A 26,096-nucleotide genomic window follows, 5' to 3' on the forward strand; every position below is an offset into this window, starting at 1 on the left:
GAGAGAGAGAGAGAGAGAGAGAGAGAGAGAGAGAGAGAGAGAGAGAGAGAGAGACAGGTGTGCGCACGTGCTGGGAGAGCAGTACCTGCTGTACCGGCAGTACCGGCGAATCTTATTTCGAACTAAATAAGGTTTGGGCGCTTTTTTGAAGGGAAAAAAATCGCTAAAGGGGTCTGCAATGTCGCTAAGTTGGCAACACTGTGTATCTTCCATTTCTACAACTAGGGGTTGGGCCATGGGTCAAACAGAAAATATGCGCTGCGTTAATCGCGCGTTGAAAATAAATTAGTGCCGTTAATATGAATGATTTTGCGTTAACGCGTTATTGACAGCACTATATATATATATATATATATATATATATATATATATATATATATATATATATATATATATATATATATATATAATATCGCGCTTTACAATCATATCAGAGGTCTCTCCTCAACCACCACCACCTAGCATCCACTGACTTGGATGATGCAGCGGCAGTCACATTACAACGACCCCAGTGCGCTCACCACACACCGCCTATACGAGACTGTGATTGAGCCAATTCAGTGGATGGGGATTATTAGGAGTCCATGATTGATAAAGGCCAAAAGGGAATTTGGCCAGGACACCAGAGTTTCACCCCTACTCGTTTACGAGAAGTGCAATGGGATTTTTAATGACCACAGAGAGTCAGGACCTCGGTTTAACGTCTCTTCCGAAGGACGGAATAAATAATACATATAAAAAAATTCTGAGACCTAGTATGGACTAAAATCAATAATCATGTGTTTTTGCATTTACTTCTATTACTTTGATGTTCATAAACACATCAGATTAGTGGGGGGAAAGTCACATGACTAAAACAAATAAATATGACAACGTAGCCTCTAATTCCCTTGGGATTATACTGATGTCCTTAATTCTCACATCAAACACATAACAGTTAAATCAAGTTATAATTACACAAAAATTTCCAAGTGAAAACTGAATGTTTGCTCAAAATGTTAATTTTGAAAAAGATCTGCTTTCTCACCTTGTCTTTGCAGTCTTCACTGATGAGTTTACTATTCTCCAATATATCTGAAAGCAGATAATTTATTATCTATTTTATCAACAGAGGGGCAATCCATGCAACATTAAATGATTTAACATTCATTGTCTAAAGTTTATTTACAGTGTTAACATTAATGTTAGATTTGACATGTATTTATACAAAACATCAAATGAGAAATTTTACTGAAATTATAACAAAAAAAAACAAAAAAAGAGCAGACAAGACAGTGAGAAAAACTGTCCAGAGAACATTTTGCCAGTGTTTAAAGTCTTGCAGCCTTAATCTAGCATACTGTGCTTAATGTTTTATCACTTAACCATATATTTAGAGCGAATGAGAGATGCACGTGACAAGAATTTTGCTTAGCTAAAAAAATGTTTGCATGTCAACGTACATTTTCTGTGATTGTGCATTAGTAATAGGAATGTGAAAAAGTACATTTAAAAAAAAAAAAAAAAAGGATGCATGGTTTCACATTTTTTACACATTTTTCAAATAGTTGGTTGGAGCATAGAGTGAACACAGGAGTCAAAACTTAAGGCCAAAGACATTTGTCTGAATGTGTATGGCTGAAGCACCAGTGGTTAAAAATTATGAATTTAAAGAGACAACTTTACACCGAGTGTTTTACTGAGCAAATAGTCTAATAGCTAAAGCATCTAGCATGCTGTAGTGTCAACAATAAATAAGAAAACAATTCTAAAACTACTCAACCTCACTAACTGACTAGTTGACTGTTAGGGCCAGATTTACTAACCAGCTTGCACCAACGTTAAAAAACTGCGTTAAAAAACTACTGTCAGGATTTACTAAAGACACAAAGTGAAAAGTTAGCGCTGAAAAGGTGTGGACAGGGTTATTTTAGCAGCTGACCTTATTGCATTTGTATTTGTAGGAGTTTCCCTTTCAGATGCAAAGTTTATGGGAGAAGAGTATTTAAATGCATCACGCAAGGTGATTTACTAAGGTTTGCACAAGTCAATTTACTGGTATTTGCGCCATTATTTACCGCCAAAAAAACCTGTCTTAACCAGATGATAATTTGTGCTGCTCTTGTTAGATTGTGTTGGTCACTATGGAAAAGATCTGACTGTGTCTGTGTCCTTTAATTTGCATGTAGTCAGTAGATCACACACAGAACTTTCCACTCCCATCTGCGCTTTTTTGTTTTTGTGTTCTCACGCTAATTTGCCCTGTTTAGTAAATCTGGAACCTAGACATATAACAATAAAATAAGTATTAGTGATGGTTGTACTCACTATGGCAGGTAGGACAGCGTTTGCCATTGTAGGCAAACCTGGTAAGAGTCATATCAAAATCTGAGATCACCTACAACATAAACAACAAAAACCCATCAAATTCCCATGTCATTACATTCAAGCACTGTACTCAATAGTGTAAGAAATTAGATAAATGCCAGGTAGTCTACTTGAGGAATGACCACTCACTGAGAAGACAAATTACCTTTTTTGAAATTAACATTTGAAGTCTCTCTTGTGAAACTAGCACCATCATTCGAGATGCAAGTCTCACCTAAGCAATCCTAATCTACATCTTTTTCCCTTGACCCCTCATTCCCCCTTTCTATCATGTTGAGATCACCTGAAATTCACCCAAAAATCGATATGGTTTAATGTGAATAATTATCATACAGTATTGCACATGTTTGGTATCATTTGAAATGTCTCAGTGCGACTGGTTCAAATGTCTAATTCCCAAAGAAGTAAATCAAAAGGTAATAAGGTATTTAAGAGTTTAGAAATACTTGTCACACAAAGTAGGGTGGGTCTTCCAGGCAAATGGCCTCCTGCTCTCGAAAGGTGTAAACTCCGAATGCAAATTCTCATTGTTAGCAAATGTTTCCATGTGAAAAAAAGTGTCTGTCTATATGCCCGTGATGTTGAGAGCGGCCGAGACTCTCAGTGTCATGTACTTTCTAATGTCGTGTTTGCATCTCTTTTCTTTATTCCATAGCATTTGATGTTTTGTATTGATTATCTTTGAACTGATTGTAAGAACAATGGGTCGTACATTAATATTAATATTAGCTCAAATGATCTATAGGGAATTTTAATAATTAATCATGAATATGATTAATATTTTGTATGTTACAGTTACATTAATTTATCGCAGCTGAACTAGATTGATATATGAACGATTACCATAACGGGTTATGGTTCGTCATTAATACATCAATTGTTCTTATTTCAGCTCGAAGTTATGGGATAACTTTAATGGAATTAATTTAGTTATCAAACAATCTGTTTGTCCAGCGAACAGATTGTACGTAAGATTAAATTAACTCTCAAGGAAAATTATCCTTCTTACAAACACGAGAAAGAGTATCTTTTCCAGGCCTTGAAAAGACACTCTCGGTGTCTGTAGACTAAAATTAGGTTACTTAAATCGTAGCCTACCAAGATAAAGCATATAGCTAAGATCGAACATTTCAGGGACTAAGTAACATGGGCAATTAAATCAGAGTCAGTCAAGGGCATATGGAATTTAATACTTGGACTAATACTACATCAAACTAAGGAATACAAGTTCTACAATTTACACGAGTAAATATGTATGTACAGGACACGTAAACAAAATACAAGACTAAACGGATAACAGATGAGAGAGGGAGAGGAAGGGAGAAAGTGAAACTAAAGTTTCAGGACGAGAGAGATCACCGAGATGATCTCAGCATGGCAAAATCACAGACAGTAACCCGTAAGAGACAACAAAGAAATCACATTGTAAGTTCAATTCAATAATCGATACTTGCATGGCACACGGTTCTCTTTGTATTTGCTGAAGAGCTCCTTTAAGAGCGGGGCGTGTTTCCTCGTGTCTTCGGGAGCAGCGCGAGTCGTCTGAGGGGAGACGTGCGCGTGCTGTGTTTCTTTAAGAAAACAGGGCTTGCTTCGGTGAGCGCGGCCGCGGGATGTTCAAGTCTCTTTAAAGTTGGAGTTGCTTGCTGCGTGTGCTTCGCTGAGTCCGAAGACGAAAATAAAGATAAGACTTAAAGAAAATAAAATATAAAGCCCCCTAAACGGGAGCCATTGATGGTCTTCCTGATGAGGAGGGTTCGAACAAGCAGGAACAAACAAGACGAAAGAAAATACCGGACTCAACTGAACGGAACGCGGAGTGTAACCGCTTTTCTAGGGCACAGGAATTTCACTCCTCCCTGGGGCTTGAGCCAATTGGAATGCGAAATTCCAGGCGGGAGAAAAGTTCTTTGTCTCACTATGAGTTTGATTTGCATGTTTTATGGCAGTCTTAGGATCATGCCATTTCTACGTTAAACAATTATAACTGCAGTAAAATGCATTTTATCATAATTTGGTATCCATATCTTTCCTACGGGTATATGGAGGTTTAATTCAAGACCAAATTTGGTATGTTTAAAAGCTACGGCCTAGAAGTACCTTCTTACTCTGTAAGATAAGTATTAAAAGTTCGATTAACAAACTGGGAATAAGACTAACCTAAAATGTGATGTGCATTTACAAGTGGGAATGAAAATTGGACTTTTTTTTAAAAAAGATCCACATGGCATATCTATGATTGTAACAGGGTGCACATCTGAAACATTATTCCTTTAAGGTTTACAAGAATACAACAACCCATCACAGAGAAGAACAATCGTGGAAAAGAGAAATTACATTCAGGTTTACATATTTCTTCAATGGTTATACATATAGAAAATGTAGGATTTAAGTAGGGTTAAAGATTAACACTGCTCCACTCCTAAAATCTTTGTTGCTGGACATTCCTTTAGGCAATAAAACACAGTTCAACACATGGGGGAAGGGATTGCCAGAGAATGTTAGTGAACCTTCTCTAACTAAAACACTATTGATTAAAGAATACATTTCAAAACCACACCTCTAGAAAATCATAATTATATGATCAAACAAATTACTAACATGCATACAGGAAGGTCAAACCCAAATCTGAGTTACATACATTAAAACTATATTTCTATAGGAGGATGTTTGTGTGTGTGTGTGTGTGTGTCTGTGTGTAGAAAGTTTCAAGTTTCGTTATCTCTCTGTGGTCCAGAGAGGGGAAAGGGGGGGGTTCGGAATGTCTCTGAGGTAAAAGTCAATTGGCCGACTAGCTGGAGCCAAAGCCTGATTTGCACTCACGAGTTCAAAGTGCACCAGCTTTTGTATTCAGGAAGAAATGTTTTTAGCAACACAGAGTATTTGAATTTGTTAATTCAAACCAACGACGAATGATTCGATAGCCAATGTTGTTACATGATTATGTAATTGGCATGATACTCTTACCTGACATGATACATTTTAAACATCTGATTTTATTCTAATGGACTCAGACATTATTTTCAGTTAAGAGTTAAAAAGAATAGTCAAACATTCGCTCACATTAATGATGCACAGATATCACTAACGAGAAAATACAAAAAGTATTTCATTTAATCAAATTATTTTGCCACGAGGAGAGACAGTAACACGCAAAAACCTTTACCCGCTGACCAGATGCCTCCATTGGGCCAAGTGAGTCGGGCTTACAATAGAAAACACAAGAATAAAAAATAAATAAAAAATAAAAAACTGATATCTGCATTGTGATGAGAATTCGGTTAAATCAAATGAGCACCTCAACATCTCCTTTAACATAAGCTAAATATTAGAATTAAACTGAAGTTTTTCAGACCCCCCCCGCAAACGAAGGGGTATGAGAAATGCATTGGCTACAGTGGCAACATGGCTCCCGAAGTGAAAAAGGAGACCCAGAAATGTATTTTGGCATTAATAAGGACTTTAACAACAAATAATTGTTTATGTTACATTCAATGTTGTGTTCATATTTACAATCATGTTCTTCAAAGAAACGTTTGCAAAAAAAAATAAAAAATATATCGCTTAAGTTTGCTAATATTACACCGTTAAACTGAATGCACGATAGTCCCACAACATAAGTTCATATCTCATACCCGGTAACTTTGACAGCATACCATGTCAGAATTAACGGCATTTTGGAAGTTTGCTCCTTTGAAAGTAGTTGGAGTAGTTGTGGCGTCCCTATGGAGGATCCCTTTATCACTCTACAGATGAAGCATGGTCGGGAAAATTCGTTTCGCGTTCCTACCCCGAAGTGACAAAATAAAATAAAATTCTGTATCAAAATTTATAAGGAAAGACCAGTACTTTGTTTAGGCTTGGTTTGTAGGGAATTACAAATCTGCACACATATATTCAAACGCACATTACTATAGAACCAATTCTTAAAGGGGGGGGTGAAATGCTATTTCATGCATACTGAGTTTTTTACACTGATAAAGAGTTGGATTCCCATACTAAACATGGACAAAGTTTCAAAAATTACGTTGTACGTTTGATGGAGTATTTCTGTGCCAAAAATACTCCTTCCGGTTTGTCAAGTCAAGTCAAGTCAAGTCAAGTTTATTTATATAGCGCTTTTCACAATACAGATTGTATCAAAGCTGCTTCACAGTATTAAATTAAAATAATACATCAATGTTTGTTTCTAGTGGAAAACGTCCACGTTTGGTAATGCTGATCAATAGTATTGTTGATTGATTGATTAATTAAATTAAATATCCCCAACTGAGCCCAGCCAAAGGCAACAGTGGCAAGGAACCGAAAAAAAACTCCATCAGGTGACCTGATGGAGAAAAAAAAAAAAAAAACCTTGGGAGAACCCGGGCTCAGTCGGGGGCCAGTTCTCCTCTGGCGTCTATGAACTAGAGGTCGGATTTAACTGTAAGATTAAAAGTATTATATGAATGCCTGGCTGAAGAGATGCGTCTTTAATCTAGTTCTAAACTGGGAGAGCGAGTCTGAGCAACGAACAGTATCTGGAAGACTATTCCAGAGTTTTGGAGCTAAATGTGAAAATGCTCTCCCTCCTTTGGTGGACCTAGATATCCTAGGTATGACCAAAAGCCTCGAATTTAGTGATCTTAAAGAGCGCGATGGATTATAGGGCGATAGAAGGTCAGTTAAATAGACTGGAGCTAAGCCGTTTAGGGCAAGTCAGTAGCAATACCTTGTAATTAATGCGGAACTTTATAGGTAACCAATGTAGTGATGATAAAATCGGTGTTATATGATCATATTTTCTTGATCTAGTAAGAACTCTAGCGGCGGCATTTTGGATTAACTGTAGCTTGTTTATTGAGGATGCAGGACAACCGGCTAATAAAGCATTACAGTAATCTAGTCTCGATGTCATGAATGCATGAACTAACTTTTCTGCATCAGAAACTGATAGCATGTTACGTAGCTTAGCAATGTTTCTAAGGTGGAAAAGGGCTGTTCTTGTAACATATGAAATATGATTTTCAAAAGACAGGTTGCAGTCTAGTATAACACCCAGGTCTTTTACTGTAGAGGATAAAGTAACAGGACATCCTACTATGTTAAAGTTGTAGTGTGAAAGGTTTTGTGGGCGGTTTTTTGAACCGATGATTAGTACCTCTGTCTTGTCTGGATTTAATAAAAGAAAATTGCTGAACCAGCTTAATGCTTGTCCTTGAACACCAGTATAATTTTGTAGTCGATCTAAGAGTATTGTGTGATCTATAGTATCGAACGCAGCACTAAGATCAAGTAAAACTAGTATTGAGATACAGCCTTGGTCAGAAGCTAATAGTAAATCATTTGTGATTTTAACGAGCACAGTTTCAGTGCTATAATGCGGTCTGAATTCAGACTGAAACTTTTCATAGATGTCATTTTCTTGCAAGAAAGAGCCCAGTTGGGCGGATACAACTTTTTCTAGTATTTTAGACATAAAAGGAAGATTTGAAATGGGTCTATAATTTGCTAGGTTATTATGATCTAATTGTGGTTTCTTAATGAGTGGTTTTATAACTGCCAATTTAAATGTTCTTGGAACATGACCTAAAGATAAAGATGAGTTAATAATATTGAGGAGAGGTCTTCCACTACAGGTAACACTTCTTTCAGTAGTTTAGTGGGTATAGGATCTAATAAACATGTTGTTGTTTTAGATGAAGTGATAAGTTTATTTAACTCTTTTTGTTCTATAGTTGTAAAGCACTGTAATTGTTCTTGCGGGGTGATAGTTGAGGCTGAATTATAAGGCGCGATTGAGGACTGAACGTTTACAATTGTGGTTCTGATGTTTTCTATTTTCTCAGTGAAGAACTTCATGAAATCATTGCTACTAAACTGTAACAGAATATTTTGTTCAGGTGACATCTGTTTATTTGTTAGTCTAGCCATGGTGTTAACCCTCTGGGATCTGGGGTGTTTTTGGGGTCCTTGAGATGTTCTGACATGCCCTGACATTTGTGCTTTTTTCAGTTGCTTATAAACATATTAATGGCAAAGGTGTAAATTCACTCTATATAGCACAAACAGGACTTCCATAATATGTGAGCCACATGTATGTACATGTTTTCATTTTTGAGAGAATAATGTTTATGCATGGTTATCGAAAAAACTAAAAATTAAAATTTTCTGAAATAAGGCCACAAAACACATACTAAATATGTGGCAATAAGACTTTTGACTAATGGATGTCATCGCCTAGTGTTTTTTCTTCAAAATGATATGAAAATCATCCTGCCTAATCATTCACATAAAACGATACATTGATTTTAGTTTTGTGAAACACTTTTAGTTTGGAAAGCCAATATGCGGATGGGGCGTAAACGCTCCAACAGCATCATGCATATTTAGTAGTTCACACCTGGTGAGACTACGTCCCTGCATACTTAATGAGCCATTCATTCAGGTGTGTCACCTATAGCTAACTTAAATATACAAGCTTCATGAAAATGATCATTCTAGGAGAAAATTTCAGATGGCATTTAGAGGCTTTTGCATCTGAACTCTTCATATACACACACACATATATATATGCATGCACATACATACTTTATAATCTTTTCAAAACTAGTCAACATCTTTCAAAACTAAAGTATACATTTTATCATACGTATTTCAAAGTAAAGGATTCATTAGTTAGTTGATGACTTTATTTTTGACAAAACACATACAGTATATATTCCTCATCTCAGTATAGCAATAGAGTTTGCTAAAAGCTGTTCATTCAATACAGCAGTATTTGAAAATCGATCATATTTTGTAAAATTACATTTATATTTGCATTTATGTCAAAACCTAGACACTTTTAAACATCAAAATACACATTTATTAATATGTATTCGTGTCAAAATGACAAATAAACAGATTTTCCTATTCAATTTTGCATGGAAACGCTTCCAAGACGCTTGCGTGTCGCGTGAAAAATAGGCGTCGGTTCTATTTCTAGAATGCACGCGTTTTCCACGCGGCTCGTGCCGCACCTGAGACGCGCGTCTCACACAGGCAGTGTGCAAACTCTAAACTGTTAACATGGGAGCCGAAAAAAAAACGGACACGCCACGCAGCTGAGACGCTTACGCCACGCATCCAGTGTTTCACCGGCCTTCTCCAGAGGATGTGGGCGTTTCACAGGTTTGTATGGATCGCCTCACATTTGCGTTTGAATAGCGCGGTCTCCGTAGGCGGAGTCACATTAAAACTTAATTAGCTGAGATGAGAACGACTGACATCTCTCTCTTTACATACATATTATATAAACTGTGAATATTTGTTTTTTATAAAAATTACTTCATTTAAAAGACGATAATTCAAGCTTCATGCCTGTGTGTCTGTATGCCTGTTTGACTGAGTATTCGCTGAGTTACAGTTCATTTTCGGACGCGTTTCAGAATTGACTTCACTGACGGAGAGTAGGCAGAACTCGCATCATGTTTATTTTTCTTTATTTAGCGAAAAGCACAACACTTTGTTTTTATTATGAGCATACACAAAAAAAATACACACTAAACAGGATCGATTGATGTATAACACAAGCATATAAGATAAAAATTTATATATTTTTTTTGCACTCATACGGAAAAAAAAACGAGCCTATCGCGCCGGCGCGATAGCCGACCCCAGGGGGTTAAATAAAAACCTAGGATTGTTTTGGTTGTTTTCTATTAGTTTGCGGAGGTGCTCAGCCCTGGCCGATTTTAGGGCCTTTTTATAACGTGACATACTGTCTTTCCACGCGATTCTAAAGACCTCCAAATTAGTTTGCTTCCATCTACGCTCCAAACTACGGGTTTCTCTCTTTAGAACATGCGTAGTATTGTTGTACCAGGGTGCTTTACTTTTCTCTCTGACCTTTTTTAATCTAATGGGTGCAACAATATCCAATTTTCCAGAAAGAATGGTGCTCATAGTGCTAGTTAATTCCTCTAGTTCATCTATTTGTTTGGGTTCACTGAGCAGCTGAGACAGATCATATAAGCTATTTGAAAAATTATCTATGGTGGATGGAAGGATTGTTCTGCCTGATCGATAACGCGGCGCAGCATGACATATTACAGGAATACATAATATGCAAGTTACCATGTAATGGTCAGTGACATCATCACTTTGTGGAATGATGTCTATATCGGTTGGATCGGTTCCATGTGATATAATTAAATCGAGTGTATGATTAAAACGATGAGTTGGTCCGGTAACGTTTTGCTTGACCCCAAAGGAGTTTAATAAATCTGTAAACGCAGCCCCTAACGCGTTTGGATTATCTACGTGTATGTTAAAATCTCCAACAATTAATGCTTTATCGACATTAACTAATAGGTCTGAGAGAAAATCTGCAAACTCTTTTAGGAAATCAGCGTAAGGCCCAGGCGGTCTATATACGGTAGCCAAGGCTAGAGATAATAGGGATGTTTTTCTAACATCTAAGAGTGTAACATTTAGTACAAGTACTTCAAACGAAATAAACTTATAACCCGTTTTCTGAGTAACATTGAGAATATCTCTATAGATTGTTGCAACACCGCCGCCACGACCAATCAGACGGCGCTCATGCTTATAGGAGTATCCTGATGGAGTAGACTCATTTAGACCGAAATAATCATTTGGTTTAAGCCAGGTTTCAGTAAGGCAAAGTACATCGAAGCTATTATCTGTGACTATTTCATTTACAATAACTGCCTTAGGTGTGAGTGATCTAATGTTTAGAAGACCTAGCTTTAGAAATTGTTTTTGTTTACTAATAGCAACATTTTCTGTTTTAATAACAATTAGATTTTTCCTAGATCCTGCAGTAGATTTATTATTTGATCTCACTAAACGAGGAATAGACACAGTTTCTATGCAATTTTCTACACTAGTATTTATATCAGTTAAATTGGTGCAGCAGAGACTGTGATTTGGACTTTTGGTTACTAGTCAAAAGGTATTTAACATTTTGGAGATGTTATCTGACAGAAGATCCGCTCCGAATCTGCTTGGGTGTAAGCCATCAGCACGGAAAAGCCTAGGACGCTCCCAAAACATATTCCAATTATTTACAAAGAGCAGTTTCTGCTCATTGCACCATGACATTAACCATTCATTTAGCGCGAATAATCTACTAAACTTTTCATGTCCTAGTCGGTACGTGGGAAGCGGTCCTGACACAATGATCGTTGTTTCAGGCGATGTGCTGCGTACCGTATCGATCAGAGTCCTGAAGTCTTTCTTCAGAACCTCCATCTGGCGCAGCCTGATGTCGTTCACTCCCGCGTGCAGGATCACAGTTCCGACGCGCTCGTCACCATTCAGAATCTCGGGAACGTGAGCAGCGATTTCAGAAACACGAGTACCAGGAAAGCAGTGACTGTGCACCTTACTTTTACCTGACGTAGCGTGTACGTGCCGAACGATGGAATCGCCGATGATGACAGCATCGCGTTCTGTTTCGCGAAGAGGGGAGAAACGATTTTAGGTGGATATCTCGAAAACCGGGAGGGTCGGAGAGAGTCTTGGTCTAGACCTGACTCGCGTCTTCCGCTGCGGAATCATCCAGGCTTCGTGGTGGCGTGTTGGAGCCGGAGTGAACGAGACCATGGCTGACGAGACCATGGCGAGACCATGGTTTGTCACAAGTATCGTAAAGTTTTTTTTGAGTATGGGCCTGTGTGACGTCAGATGGGGCGGAATTTCCTTATTTGGGTCCTAAGGGCACTTCTACCGGAACGGCGCGCGCGCACCAGAGTGAGAGAGCGAAAGCAGTATGCCCATCAAAGCGCTGTGCTCGGCTTTAGGGAAATCATCGGCTGCGCTGCCCAGTTCGATGCCGGATTTGCAGATCTTCTAATGCTTAAGGATGGAGCAGTCCCAACGATAAAGGTTCACGGTCGTGCGTTGGAACCGCAGGCGTTGAGTAAAACTGCTTCAAATGTCTGTGTGTCGTTAGCTATCGCATAAGCACAGCAAGTAAACAACATTTGTGATTCTTTCGCTCCGCCCACAAGGCACGCCTCCAGCCACTCGTTTTTTTCCGGAAAGACTCGGTACAGCCTATCTTTCTTTTATAAATATAATAAAACTAAAGACTTTTTGGAGATATGAAGGATGCAATACTACTCTATAGGTACTCAAGATTAACATGAGATTGACTGAAACTGAGTGTTTCACCCCCCCTTTAATGCGCATCGCGTTTAACCCTCTGGGGTCTGAGGGGTTTTCTGGGCCCTGGAGGTGTTCTGACATGCTCTGACATTTGTGCTTTTTTCAGTTATTTATAAACATGTTAATGGCAAAGGTGCAAATTCACTCTATATAGCACAAACAGGGCTACCATAATATGTGATCAACGTGCATATATATGTTTAAATTGGATCGATTGCTCCTGTCTGCCTCTCTGCCTGCTGTGAGTTTGTTTGCTTCGGTGCTGTAAGCTCCGTCTTAGCCTCGTATTTCTTTGTTTTGAACCATCATTTACAACAATTTGTAGTTGTTTGTACTAAATACAGCTTACTGCTTACCCAACATCTCAGATTAACCTGACATCGCTAGCTTCCGTTACTACTAGCACAACATGCTAGTAATTCGCTACTGCTAGCCTGTTAACGCGCCACCCGTGCGCTCAGCTATTTTTATTTATTTATTTTTCTCTCGCGCGCCCGCACCTTTGAGTTCATAAAAAGCTCAGGTGAGTAAGAATCAGTCCACAAACATGGTGAGTAATGTCTTGTCCTGTTATTGTCCCCTGCACTTCATGTCACATGTTTAGCATAGCCTTCTCTGTTGGCAATATAGGATTTATATGTGATAAATGCAAGGAGTCAGTTAGGCTGACAGAGAAGATTTCAGAACTAGAGACACGCATCCAAACTTTAATTGAGGATAGTAAGAGTGCTAGAGCTTTAGATACTATTTTGGATGGTGCGGTTCCAGCTGAAGTAGTGCCTGAGCAGCCAGGCAAATGGGTGACAGTGAGGGATCGCTCTAGTCGCGGATCTAAAAACCACTCTTCCCTTCCGATTACCATAACAAATCGATTTGCCCCGCTCAGTGAAACACCCACTGAGAATTCTGTTGATTGTGCCCTAGTAATTGGTGATTCGATCACACGGAACGTGAAAATAGAGACACCAGCGACCATAGTCACATGTTTGCCGGGGAGCCAGAGCGCCTGACATCAAAGCAAATTTAAAAGTGCTGGCTAATGCTAATCGTAAATTGTCTAAGATTATTATTCACGTCGGCACTAATGATGTTCGACTCCGCCAGTCGGAGATCACCAAAATTAATATTAAAGAGGTGTGTGAACTCGCAAGTACGATGTCAAGCACTGTAATTTGCTCTGGCCCCCTTCCTGTTCGCAGGAGTGATGAGATAGTTAGTAGATTGTGTTCACTGAATCGCTGGCTGTCTAAGTGGTGTCCGCGTAATAATATAGAATTCATAGACAATTGGAAAAGTTTTTGGGGCAAACCTGACCTGTTGAAAAGAGATGGTATTCATCCCTCCTGGGAGGGTGCTGCTCTTCTCTCTAGTAATATGGCTCATAGTCTTAGAGCTCAAACATGACAAATTGGGCACCAGGTCAGGAAGCAGACAGACTGGCTAAACCGACCGTCTGCTAGCGGCCTCGCGTCACCCAGGTCAGATAAATCCCATCACATAGAGCCTCATTCACCTAGCTATCATCATATAGAGACTGTGTCTGTTCCTTGAATTTGGAAATCCAAAAAACGTCCAAACCCATCTAAGGGTAAAAATGTAATTGATGTTCAACTAATAAAAAACAGCTATAATACAGATGAGCAAATGCTAAAGCTTGGGTTGCTGAATATTCGATCGCTTACTTCAAAAGCACTCATTGTTAATGATATGATTTCAGATAATAACCTAGATGTGCTGTGTTTGACAGAAACCTGGCTAAAACCAAACGATTACATTACTTTAAATGAGTCCACCCCACAAGATTACTGTTATAAACATGAGCCTCGTCTGAAGGGCAAAGGGGGAGGAGTTGCTGTAATTTATAGTAATATTTTCAAAACCACTAAGAAATCAAGTTTTAAATATAATTCTATTGAAGTGTTAGTGCTTAATGTAAAGATATATAGTATAAATGATAAATCACGTTTGAGATTTGTGCTGGCTACTGTATACAGGCCACCAGGGCACCATACAGACTTTATCAAATAATTTGTGGACTTTCTATCAGAGTTAGTATTGGCAGCAGATAAAGTACTAATTGTTGGTGATTTTAATATACACATCGATAATGAAAAAGATGCATTGGGTTTGGCATTTAAAGACATTGTAAACTCAATTGGAGTTAGACAACACGTGTCAGGACCTACTCATTGTCGTAATCATACTCTAGATCTAATATTATCACATGGAATAGATGTTGATGCCGTTGAAATTCTGCAGCAGAGTGATGACATCTCAGATCATTATCTAGTGTCGTGTAAATTACATTTAGCCAAGGCTGCAAAGCCGACTCCGTGTTTCAAATATGTTAGACCTATCACTTCTGCCACTAAAGCAGTAAATCATGTTTGTAAATGAGAAGTGGTTCTCAAACAGTTTACCTGGATAAATAAAGGTTAAATAAAAAAAAATAAAAAATAAAAATAAAACTAAAGATTGCTTTATCAATAATCTTCCTAATCAGTTTCATCATCTCAGCATCCCGGATAGCTTAGAAGAACTTGATATTGCAACAGAAACTTTTAACTCTCTCTTTTCCAGCACTTTAGACACAGTTGCTCTGTTGTGCTTAAAGAAGATTAAAGAAAATAATCCAACGCCGTGGTACAACGAGCACACTCGGGCCCTTAAGAGAGCAGCCAGAAAAATGGAGCGCAACTGGAAGAAAACAAAACTAGAGGTATTTCGCATTTCATGGAAAGAGAGCTCGATTGCATACAGAGAGGCTTTAAAAGCTGCTAGAGCTGCTTATTTTTCAACCCTATTAGAAGAAAATAAACATAATCCTAGGTATTTATTTGAAACAGTGGCTAAACTAACGAAAAAGAAAGCTTCAAACACAAAAGTTTCCAAGCAGCACAGCAGTAATGACTTTATGAACTTCTTCACTTATAAGATTGATAATATCAGAGACAAAATTATAACTATGCAACCGTCTACTACAGTATCTCATCAGGCAGTGCATTGTAGTCTCCCTGAGGAAACTTTGATTCATTCGTTGCTATAGGAGAGGAAGAATTTACTAAACTCGTTAAATCATCTAAATCGACAACATGTATGTTAGACCCAATACCGACTAAGCTACTGAAAGAGATGCTTCCAGAGGTCATAGATCCTCTTCTTAATATTATTAATTCGTCTTTGTCTCTAGGATACGTACCAAAAAACTTTAAGCTGGCTATGATTAAACCGCTTGTTAAAAAAACGCAACTTGATCCTACAGAATTAGTCAATTACAGGCCGATCTCGAATCTGCCTTTTCTGTCAAAGATACTAGAAAAGGCGGTATCTTCACAACTGTGTTCCTTTTTTAGAAAGAAATGATATATGCGAGGATTTTCAGTCCGGATTTAGACCGTACCATAGTACTGAGACTGCTCTCGTTAGAGTCACAAATGATTTGCTCTTATCATCCGATCGTGGTTGTATCTCGCTATTAGTTTTACTCAATCTTAGTGCTGTGTTTGACACCATTGACCACAACATTCTTTTAAATAGACTAGAAAACTATGCTGGCATTAGTGGAATTGCACTAGCATGGTTTAAATCATACTTATCTGACCGTTATCAATTTGTAGCAGTAAATGAAGAGATGTCTCATCGATCACAAGTTCAGTATGGTGTACCACAAGGCTCAGTACTAGGACCGCTGCAGTTCACTCTGTACATGCTACCATTAGGAGATATCATTAGGAAACATGGAATTAGCTTCCACTGTTATGCCGACGATACTCAGCTCTATATTTCTTCAAAACCTAACGAAACTTACCAATTCACTAAATTAACAGAATGCATAGCTGATATAAAAAATTGGATGACTCGTAATTTCCTACTTCTAAATTCTGAAAAAACAGAGATTCTAATTATTGGACAAAAAACTTACTCACGTAATAACCTAGAATACTGTCTAACATTTGATGGCTGCTCTGTTAAGTCTTCGTCGTCGGTTAGGAACCTGGGTGTGCTCTTTGATACCAATCTTTCATTTGAAAGTCACGTGTCTAGTATCTGTAAAACCGCATTTTTCCATCTTAAAAATATATCTAAATTACGTCATATGCTCTCATTGACAAATGCGGAACAATTAGTTCATGCTTTCATGACATCAAGGCTAGATTGTTGTAATGCTCTACTGGGTGGTTGCCCTGCACGCTTAATAAACAAACTACAGCTAGTTCAAAACGCAGCAGCTCGAGTTCTTACTAGAACCAGGAAGTATGACCATATTAGCCCAGTTCTGTCAAAACTGCACTGGCTCCCTATTAAACATCGCTCAATTTTAAAATATTGCTGATTACTTACAAAGCACTAAATGGTTTAGCTCCGCAGTACTTGAGCGAGCTCTTAACGCATTATAGTCCTTCACGTCTATTGTGATCTCAAAATTCCGGCCAGTTAATAATACCTAGAATATCAAAATCGACTGCTGGCGGTAGATCCTTCTCCTATTTAGCACCAAAACTTTGGAACAATCTTCCTAACATTGTCCGGGAAGCAGACACACTCTGTCAGTTCAAAGCTAGATTAAAGACACATCTCTTTGACATAGCATTCACATAATACATTATAGACTTCTATAATTCAATGTTAGGCTGCATAGATTAGGTCAGCTGGAACCGGGAACACTTCCCATAAATCCTGATGTACTTGTTACATCATGAGAAGAATGGCATCTACGCTAATTTTAGTGTCTTTGTTTATCCCGAGGTCTTCCCGCAGCCTGCCGGATCCAGGCCGTATCCAGATCTGACGAAGGACCTTCGCCTGGACCCGATGACAACGCAGTGCTGAAGTGCCAACTAGTCTCTCCCTATGGAGGATCCCTTTCCCACTCGACAGATAAAGCATCGTCGGGAAAACTCAATTTGCCTATCTACCCCGAATTGATTAAATAAAATAAAATTAAATTCTTAATCAAAACTATAAGGAAACACCAGTAATTTGTTTAGGCCTGGTTTGTAGGGAATTACAAACCTGCGCACATATATTCAAACGCACATAACTATAGAACCAATTCTTAATGCGCATGTGAACGCCATCAGCGTTTCTCACAGGATCGCGTTTAAAGTCTGTGTAGAGAGAATGGTGTCGTCTTGGCGGCCCCTAATTTAATAACAAATGATCGTTGTGACGGAAGCGAATCAATCAAAACTAACTTTAGATGGAAAATAACTTTATTAAAGAACCACTATAAAGCCAAAACAATCTTACCTTAAATTATCCGTTTATCTCTGTAAAGCTGCTTTGAAACAATCTACATTGTTAAAAGCACTATATAAATGAAGATGACTTGACGTGACTTGACTTGAATTTTTAAGAGAATAATGTTTATGCGAGGTTATTGAAAAAAATAAAAATGAAAGTTGCTGAAATAAGACCACAAAACACATACTAAATATGTGTCCACAAGACTTTTCACTTGTCGCTTCGAGTTCTGGCTTCAAAATGATGTGAAAATCATCCTGCCTAATCGTTCACATAAAACAATACATTGATTTAAATTGTGTAAGACAGGTTTTGCTTGGAAAGCAAATATGCGAGGGGGGCGTGAACGAGGAGTGGTTTACACCTGAGAATACAATGTCCCACCCATTATGCGTAATGACTCTGCATAATGAGCCATTCATTCAGGTGTGACACTGACTGAGCCAAGAATGAATGCAAGGACAAAATATATATTTAGAAGAAGACTTATATTGACCATTTAAGATTTTGCTTACATCTATCTTGTAAATATGTTTTGCTATTTTATTAAAAAGGTTACAATTACAACAATAATTACAATTTCAAAAATATTTCAACTGTACTCTTTGTTTGTAAAAAAATGATTATAGGCCTACATTTTATCATATGTATTCATTAGTTTGAATATAGCCAACACTGGAACAGCTAACATCTTAGTTGATGACTTTATTTTTGACAAAAATAGTATTTTATATATATATATATATATATATATATATATATATTAGGGCTGGGAATCGATAAAAAAAAAAAAAACTAATTAATTGCACAATTTGCTGTAATTAATTGCAATTAATTGCGTTTCCCCCAAGCTTGTAATCATCAATATTTAAACTTAGAATCACCTAATTAAACAACACAGGGAAAAAAAGGAACAGAAAATAGCCCTAGGCCTATATTAAAATATTAAACATCAATATATCAATATATTATTCTTTTTCAATAATCAATCAACATAATCAATTTAACAGATTATTATTATTATTATTATTTTTTTTTTTTTTTTTTTTACTAATTATCAAAATAAAATATAGTCCTACAAAGCTATTATTACCAGAGCATGTGATCAGAGCAGGTCATTTTACCATTGTTGCCCAGCATGACTATACCAGCGTTATTTCACGTTATTTGAGTGGACTTTACTTTTCCAGTGCTCGGTACATGATTTAAGCGTTTGGGCCGTTAACGACAGAGCCGCCGACACACACACACACACGGAACGGAGAGCGCGCTGCTGGGCCGTTAACGACAGAGTGCTCGGTACATGATTGAAGCGTTTGGGCCGTTAACGACAGAGCCGCCGACACACACACACACACGGAACACAGAGCGTGGCGCACACACGGAGCGGAAAAGACCCGCTCATGAAAGCTGCGCGAGAATGAAACCTGATCGCCGAACACGGAGAGGCGGGACGGCATATTTCGGCCTTTTCAATAGCATCCGCAACAGGAAATCATTAAAACGAGGCAAAAAAAAGTGCTGCGTTAATTGCGTTATTTTTTTTTTACGCGTTAAACATTTCAAATTAATCGCAAAGATTAGCGCGTTAATTCCCCCAGCCCTAATATATATATATATATATATATAACATATGAGCAGAAATTGCTAAACAAAAGCTTATTTGATGTGGCAGTATATTCTACAGTAAAAACTGTACCCAAATCTAGTCAACAAAATGTTGTGTTTCATATTTCGCCTGACTGTAACGTTGTTTTTATGAAATATTAGGGCATATAAATGTTAATTTGCAGTTTAATACGTAGCTTATACAAATAGCCTACATTTTATTTCAACATATTTCAGTCGATTTTTACTCATCTCAGTATAGCAATACAGTTTGCTAAAACATCATCATTCATTCACATACAGAAACGCGATTCAAATTTAAACTGTCTTTTTGCGAGCTGTGGTAAACAGCGTGCATCTCTGCCGTTCATTCATTCACACACAGAAACGCGATTCACTTGAGAAGGAAAAAAAACTTACTACAGTATTCCTCAGCTCAGCGGCATCCGTTGCTCCTCGAAATACCAGCACTTCTGAGGTACATTTTCCATTATTATTATTACGATAGTATCATTCCTCACAGCGCTGCGAGACGGAGTAAACAAGTACAATGTGTTTTCTCGAGCTGATATGGGGGCGTTCACAGGTTTGCGTGGATTGCCTCAGTCATTTGCGTTTGAATAGCGTGCGCTCTCCGTGGGCAGGGTCACATTAAAAATAATTAGATGAGATGAGAACGACTGACATCTCGCTCTTTTCTTACAGATTACATGAACTGAGAATATTTGTTTTTTATATAAATTACTTCATTTAAAAGAAGAGAATTCAAGCTTCATGCCTGTGTGTCTGTATGTCTGTTTGACTGAGTATTCGCTGAGTTATTGTTAATTTTCAGACGCGTTTCAGAATGAACTACACTGACAGAGAGAAATCAGAACTCGCATCATATTTATTTTTCTTTATTTGGCAAAAAGCACAACACTTTGTTTTTATTGTGAGTATACACAAAAATAATACACACTTAACAGAATCAATTTATGTATGAAACTTGTTTGTAATATCAAAGTCAACAGAGCAAAATGAATCTCTTTTGAACTGATAAAAAAAAAGCGAGCTGGTATCGCCGGCGATACCGCCGACCCCAGGGGGTTAAAGTCCCCATGAAATCAAAATGACCCTATTTACTTTGTTAGCGCATATTACTAGTCTTGTGGTGAACAATTAATCCGTGCAAGTAAATATATATAAAAAAAAATAATAATTTACCATGCTAATCTTTAATCAAAATCTGAAAAGTTACTTCCGGGTCTGGAATGGCGTCTTTTTCTGATGACGTAGGTTTGACGGCTTGGTTTGAAAACACTTAACCACTCCCCTCAAACCGTTAGTCTGCTATGAGCAGAGATGGAGAGGAGGAGCGCTAGAGTAAAACCCTGCCCTCTGTTCAATATTCCGTTTCACTTGGAAATACGTCATAACACTGGAGAAAAGTCGTTTGCAACTTCCGGTTCACGGGGACTTTAAAGTCTATGTAGAGAGAATGGTGTCGTCTTAGCGGCCCCTAATAACAAATGATCGTTGCGACGGAAGCGAATCAATCAAAACTAACTTTATCTAGAAAATAACTTAAAGAACAGCTATAAAGCCAAAACAATCTCTGTTACCTTAAATTATACGCTTATCTCTGTAAAGCTGCTTTGAAACAATCTACGTTGTTAAAAGCGCTATATAAATGAACATGACTTGACTTGACTTGACTCCCATTTCTTAGGGGAATATTTTCATCCCTACTCTTTTGCCACTCTGTTTCAAGGAGCAAGGGGAATTGGTAAGTGTAGGCGAGGGATACAAATTAGAATTGGGATTGGGCCTAATCAAACTTGTCAATTCATCTTGACTAGCGGTTTTATTCACTCGTTTTCTCAATTATAAATCTTGACAATGCATATGCATCAATCTTGAAACGTATTTTTGAATCGTACATCGTTGATTTCAATCAATTATCAATCACAGATTCTATGTGCAGCGCTGCACTCTTTACTGCCTTTCACTGGATTGCGTTGTGCTCCATCCATAGCTCTCATTGACATTTTTGAGAAGCCCACGTTTGTGCTCTCCTCAGGACGGCCACTGCTATTCATATGTGCAGATGAAAGCTCTCTATCGAGACAGATAGTGCTGAGTCAAACCGCTCAAGCCATTGATAAAGCTTCCAAGACATTGCGTGATCACTCCTGCTGTGTTGAAATAATACGCTTTCATTGCCATTATTTTCAATAAGATAATTAACTGAAGTTTTAAGGAAATGGGTCATACCATTGACATTACTGAGCAGTTAAAGTAAAACCCTGCTTATTCAAGGGCACACATTTATTGCATGGATGGAGCAAACACAAAATGTAAGGGCCCTATTTTAACGATCTGAAACGCAAGTATCAAATGCGAAACGCAAGTAACTTTGTGGGATCTTGTGGGCGCTGTTGCTATTATACCGGTGGGATAAATGACTCTTGGGCCCAACGCAAATCTAAAATGGGTTGGTCTGAAGTAGCTACATTACTCATAGGTGTGGTTTGGGCGTAACGTGAAATAAACCAATCAGAGCGTCATCTCACATTTCCTTTAAAAGCAGGTGCGCTTGTTCCATGGCGGATTGCTATTATAATGGCGGATTTGCCAGGCGCAGGCCAGGAGCAGTTCACAGCCGAGAAGACCAACGTTCTCGTCAGGGCCGTAAAAGAAAGAGAAGTGACACTGTCTGGGGATGGGAGAAACCCATCCAAATTAGCTTCGTTTTAACAGGCGTATAATAATTTGGGTAAATTTGTAAGCTAGATTTATGCCTACATTATGGCCAAGCATGCACCCTTAAAATAGCATCTGAATAATTCGCCACTGACTTTAGACTAGGTTTTTCCTGGTCTGTGACGGAATTGTTTTCTAAAACTGCAAAATAGCACCAGGAAACGGAATGCTGTCAGGTATTTTGTCAAGGGTATTTTGTTAATCCCGAGGCAGTTGGAATGCAGAACAATAAAAAAAAAACCCAGCTGATGAGCAGTAGATCGCCGGCAATTATTAATTGGCACAAGCAGTCTTTCATGTTGTTGTTTCTGTCTGTCTTGCACTTTCAAAACTTGCTCCTTTGTCCTTATCAACTTTTGTGATCTTGTCTTTAAAAAATCTTGAAACGGGAAACTATATATATATATATTTGGGGGGGGGGGGGGGGGGTTAGTAACTTTACTTTTCATTTATTAATTAAAGCTCACTTGAAGTTCTTCGATACTAAAACTACTAGCCTAACTGATAAAGTTCACACATTATTTAAAACAAGTGAACAAAATAAGAAGAAATACACACATTACAAGCAGAGATGAATACTAAATAACAAATTTAAAGTCTAACAATAGTATTCAGGTACAGAAATGAATAATTAAGCCAAAATGTAAAATAACACTGTAGAAATTAAATATAGTTTTATCTTTGTTAAAGCTGTAAATTTGTCATGTTATTAACATTAATGACACAGAAAACAGTAGGAATATTAGGTGTCTGCTGTCACTTTTAAGAACGACTGCACAGACCGAACAAAACTGACAAACATCCAAACATTACTTTCTCAACTGTTCACTTATGATATAAACGAGAGAATACTTGCCAAGACGGGTATTTTGACATAATTTTGTGTTTGTGTCCGTTCAAGGGCAAGGAAACGCGAAAGAGGAATCAATACGGTGTTCGAAAGCTATCTGAAACGCGCCTCTCTCCCCCTCTCCCTCTCTGTGTGCACGCCAAGCGGCAACCTCCCTGTCTCTCTCTTGAAACCAACACGGAAGTGAATTCAATGGCAATTCATCGACTGGCCGCTTGAGGCTGGGTGCAGAAGTGAGTCAAATCTGTATCTCCCTCATGTTAAAATACCCAACTTTACAGCAGAAAAAAAACACGTGGTGCAAAAAGTGGCTTTGGCTTATTTTAGCTTATTTTTCCCTTCATGACAACTGTGAGGGGGGTGAATTTTTTTATAACTCATCCGTTTACATTATATTAAGCCTTAAAGTTCTGCATAATTAAGGGTGTCCACTTTTGAGTGACAGGTGGATTCCCGCTGCTGTGGTCATTAGTCATCATTAGCCATTTGTCTGCCTGTTAGCCGTCACATCACCTCAGCTCATTGTCTGACTGTAAAAATAAATAAATTCGGGAGTGACGCGCTGCCAAGATGGCGATGGTCGGCCACGCCCACTTTAGGCTTCAAAAACGGTCTTCAGAAACCTACGGGTGACGTCACGGACACTACGTCCATATTTTTTTACAGTCTTTGTTGCACGCGCGGCTTCGAGTGTGCGCAAAGATAACGCGCGAGTCCCGATTTTCGCCTCTTCCACATTTAAAATTGTTTGAATGTGTAAATTGGCAAGACAAAGCACGTCCAAATTATAAATTTACACTCTATGATGGTTACATTTAGCAGTTAATCCGCGAATCACATGGAACCATGGGGCCTGGTCCGTAAGGATCAACTACGATCCTTTCCACCCCTATCTATTAGGAAGCCTAAATCTCTTACAGACGTTTTAAAGTAAGATGCAAATGGGCTTGTATCTAAAAGAACCTTATGACAGTCATTTGGCTGGCCAAAACAATGGGATCATATCTAAAAGGACCTTAGTACAGTCATTTGGCTGGCCGAAAACAATGACCTCTGTTTGCCATCCAGTTTTTAATATAATTTAAGCACGCTAAAAGAGAATCCAAAGATTTTGTAGGGTGTCTTAATGATAAATACAGTGGAGGAAAATTTTAAATGTGACATTTATGGGCTATTGGGCATCTCAGTACCGGCTGGGCCATATTAGCATGGAATGGAATGATAAAGCAAAGAGAGCCTGACAGTGGAAAAGCGTCTTTTTAACGTCCATTGTTGCACTGCCATTGTTGTTACCCAGTCATTTATCCTTCATGCCTGGCTTTGACCTTACCAATATTTGACATATCATTTATTGAAACATAAAAGCATCCATCAATTATAAAGAAGCCATAATTACCTGTAGTGTGCTGGATCCAGCATTTCTCATGGATGTCAATATCTGTTCCACCCTCTTCGGGTCCCTCATGCTCACTGAATTTTTTGTTAACTCAGGAATCTGTGAAATTGTGAATTAAAAAATCTAAGCATTATCAAGCCATTCAAGAAGGTTTTTAAAAAAAGGAGGCAACTGATGAAAGTTTTAAGTTTTATTCTGCCTTAAGATTATAAAATTACAACAACAATAAAAAACAGAGGAAATCCCAAACTGCTCTTGACTGAATAATTTAGTAGCTTTAATCCACCTCTTTCCTATGCCACATAACGCTTGTGTGAATTATAGGAGTAACTGCCGTTAAACTAAGCAATCAGCGAAATGTTCGCTCTATGAAAGCAAATAAGCATTTTCAAAAACTGGGTACAATGAGATGACATTACTCACACTTCAACCATCGAATATTAAAAGGAAATTTAAAAGTATAAAAGTATTAACAAATTACTACAACGGACCATGAATAACCACTAAAGCTTGATTATTATAATACAGATCCTTATAATACAGTCTCGTTTGAACTGATGGAAAAGGATTATTTGTAGCCAAACCTTATAATTTGAAATGATTTGTTTCCGTCTTTTTAAGTGGAACTTCAATCTAAAACTTACAATCTAAAATGCATAGAATGCATTTAAATGCAAGGCTCATTAGGAAAATGGTGGATAAGAATCGATGCACATTTTTACTTTATTAAATCTAGTAGTATTTCATTAGTATAAACCTAACTGAAAAACCTAAAGCACCGTTTCATTTAATTAGTATCTTTGATCTATTGTATTTATTTGTCCTATTGCTTGTAATTGGCAACTGTCTTAAGTAAGCTTGAGAAGTTTGTGAGAAGTCTCACATTAGGCTACTTTTCTTGCTGTGGTAATGAAAGTAATGATTTTTTAAAAAAAAAACATGGTGGCAATAGGGCTGTTGGATTTTTGAGACATAAGTGTTCACTGAATCGATTGTAAAATCGATTTTCCATGTCTAAAGACGTTTCCATTTTAAATGCCAAATATAGGCAAATCCACGGACAACTAACAGGCATTAGGACGAATGTAAAGAGGGTGCTTGAGACACAAGTCAGCAATTTTTCCGATGATTTATTGGCGTGAAGTTTTGTGCACAATGACAAACAGGAGTGCAACATTCTCGAAAAACAATAAGCAGAGTGGACTGCCATAAAATCAATGAAAAACATTACTGCAGGCTTCAACATGGCTGTGTTTACGATTATAAATGTCAAACAAATTTCGCCTATGTAGGCGATTGTAGCCCGTAGCCCGAATCTGTATCTGTATGCATGAGACTGTCTGAATACCGGCAGAATTCACATTTTTGTAGTAAAAAGAGACACATTATGCAGAAGTATAATTTGCTGTTATGTGTGTTTGTCAGAGTCTGCAGTTGATGTGAGACGTGCGTTCACTGCAGGTGTATCGTGACAAGCTGGACGCGCTCCGAGAAGGCCGTTTAAATCGATTCCCTATTTTCGTTTTCAAAACTTGTGTTGGTTGGTCCGATCGATTGTGCAAACGATTTTCGAACGTAAAGTGACAGCCCCATCAAATTTCAAGACCAAAAGAATAATAATGTTTCTAACTTTTTCGAAGCAGTACTTAACTTCACACGTGGTGGGGTTAGTAAAAACTTAGTGTTGAGTCCAGAGCCCATGTCCACACTGTGAAAAATAATACTTATTTA

The 26,096-nt window shown here is 38.0% G+C and overlaps 1 protein-coding gene across 3 annotated transcripts in view; it reads right to left on the bottom strand.

Moving 5' to 3' along the window:
- LOC307163116 (cytosolic 5'-nucleotidase 3-like) overlaps positions 1-26,096 on the bottom strand; it is a 201,829-nt gene that overhangs the window by 101,929 nt on the left and 73,804 nt on the right. For 2 of the 3 annotated variants that reach the window (XR_013822019.1, XM_079878998.1), the window contains exons 2-4: positions 24,366-24,464; positions 2,308-2,377; positions 1,028-1,074 (exon numbers count right to left, since the gene is read on the bottom strand). Coding sequence is in view for 2 of the 3 variants with exons in the window: in XM_079878998.1 (XP_079735124.1) it covers positions 1,028-1,074; positions 2,308-2,377; positions 24,366-24,464 (216 nt within the window). In the remaining variant the exon portion in view is untranslated. The remainder of the gene's footprint in view (positions 1-1,027; positions 1,075-2,307; positions 2,378-24,365; positions 24,465-26,096) is intronic. The other variant, XM_079878999.1, reaches the window with a different exon arrangement.

The sequence above is a fragment of the Squalius cephalus genome (assembly GCF_949319135.1).
Source record: "Squalius cephalus genome assembly, chromosome: 8".
Taxonomy (NCBI): Eukaryota; Metazoa; Chordata; class Actinopteri; order Cypriniformes; family Leuciscidae; genus Squalius; species Squalius cephalus.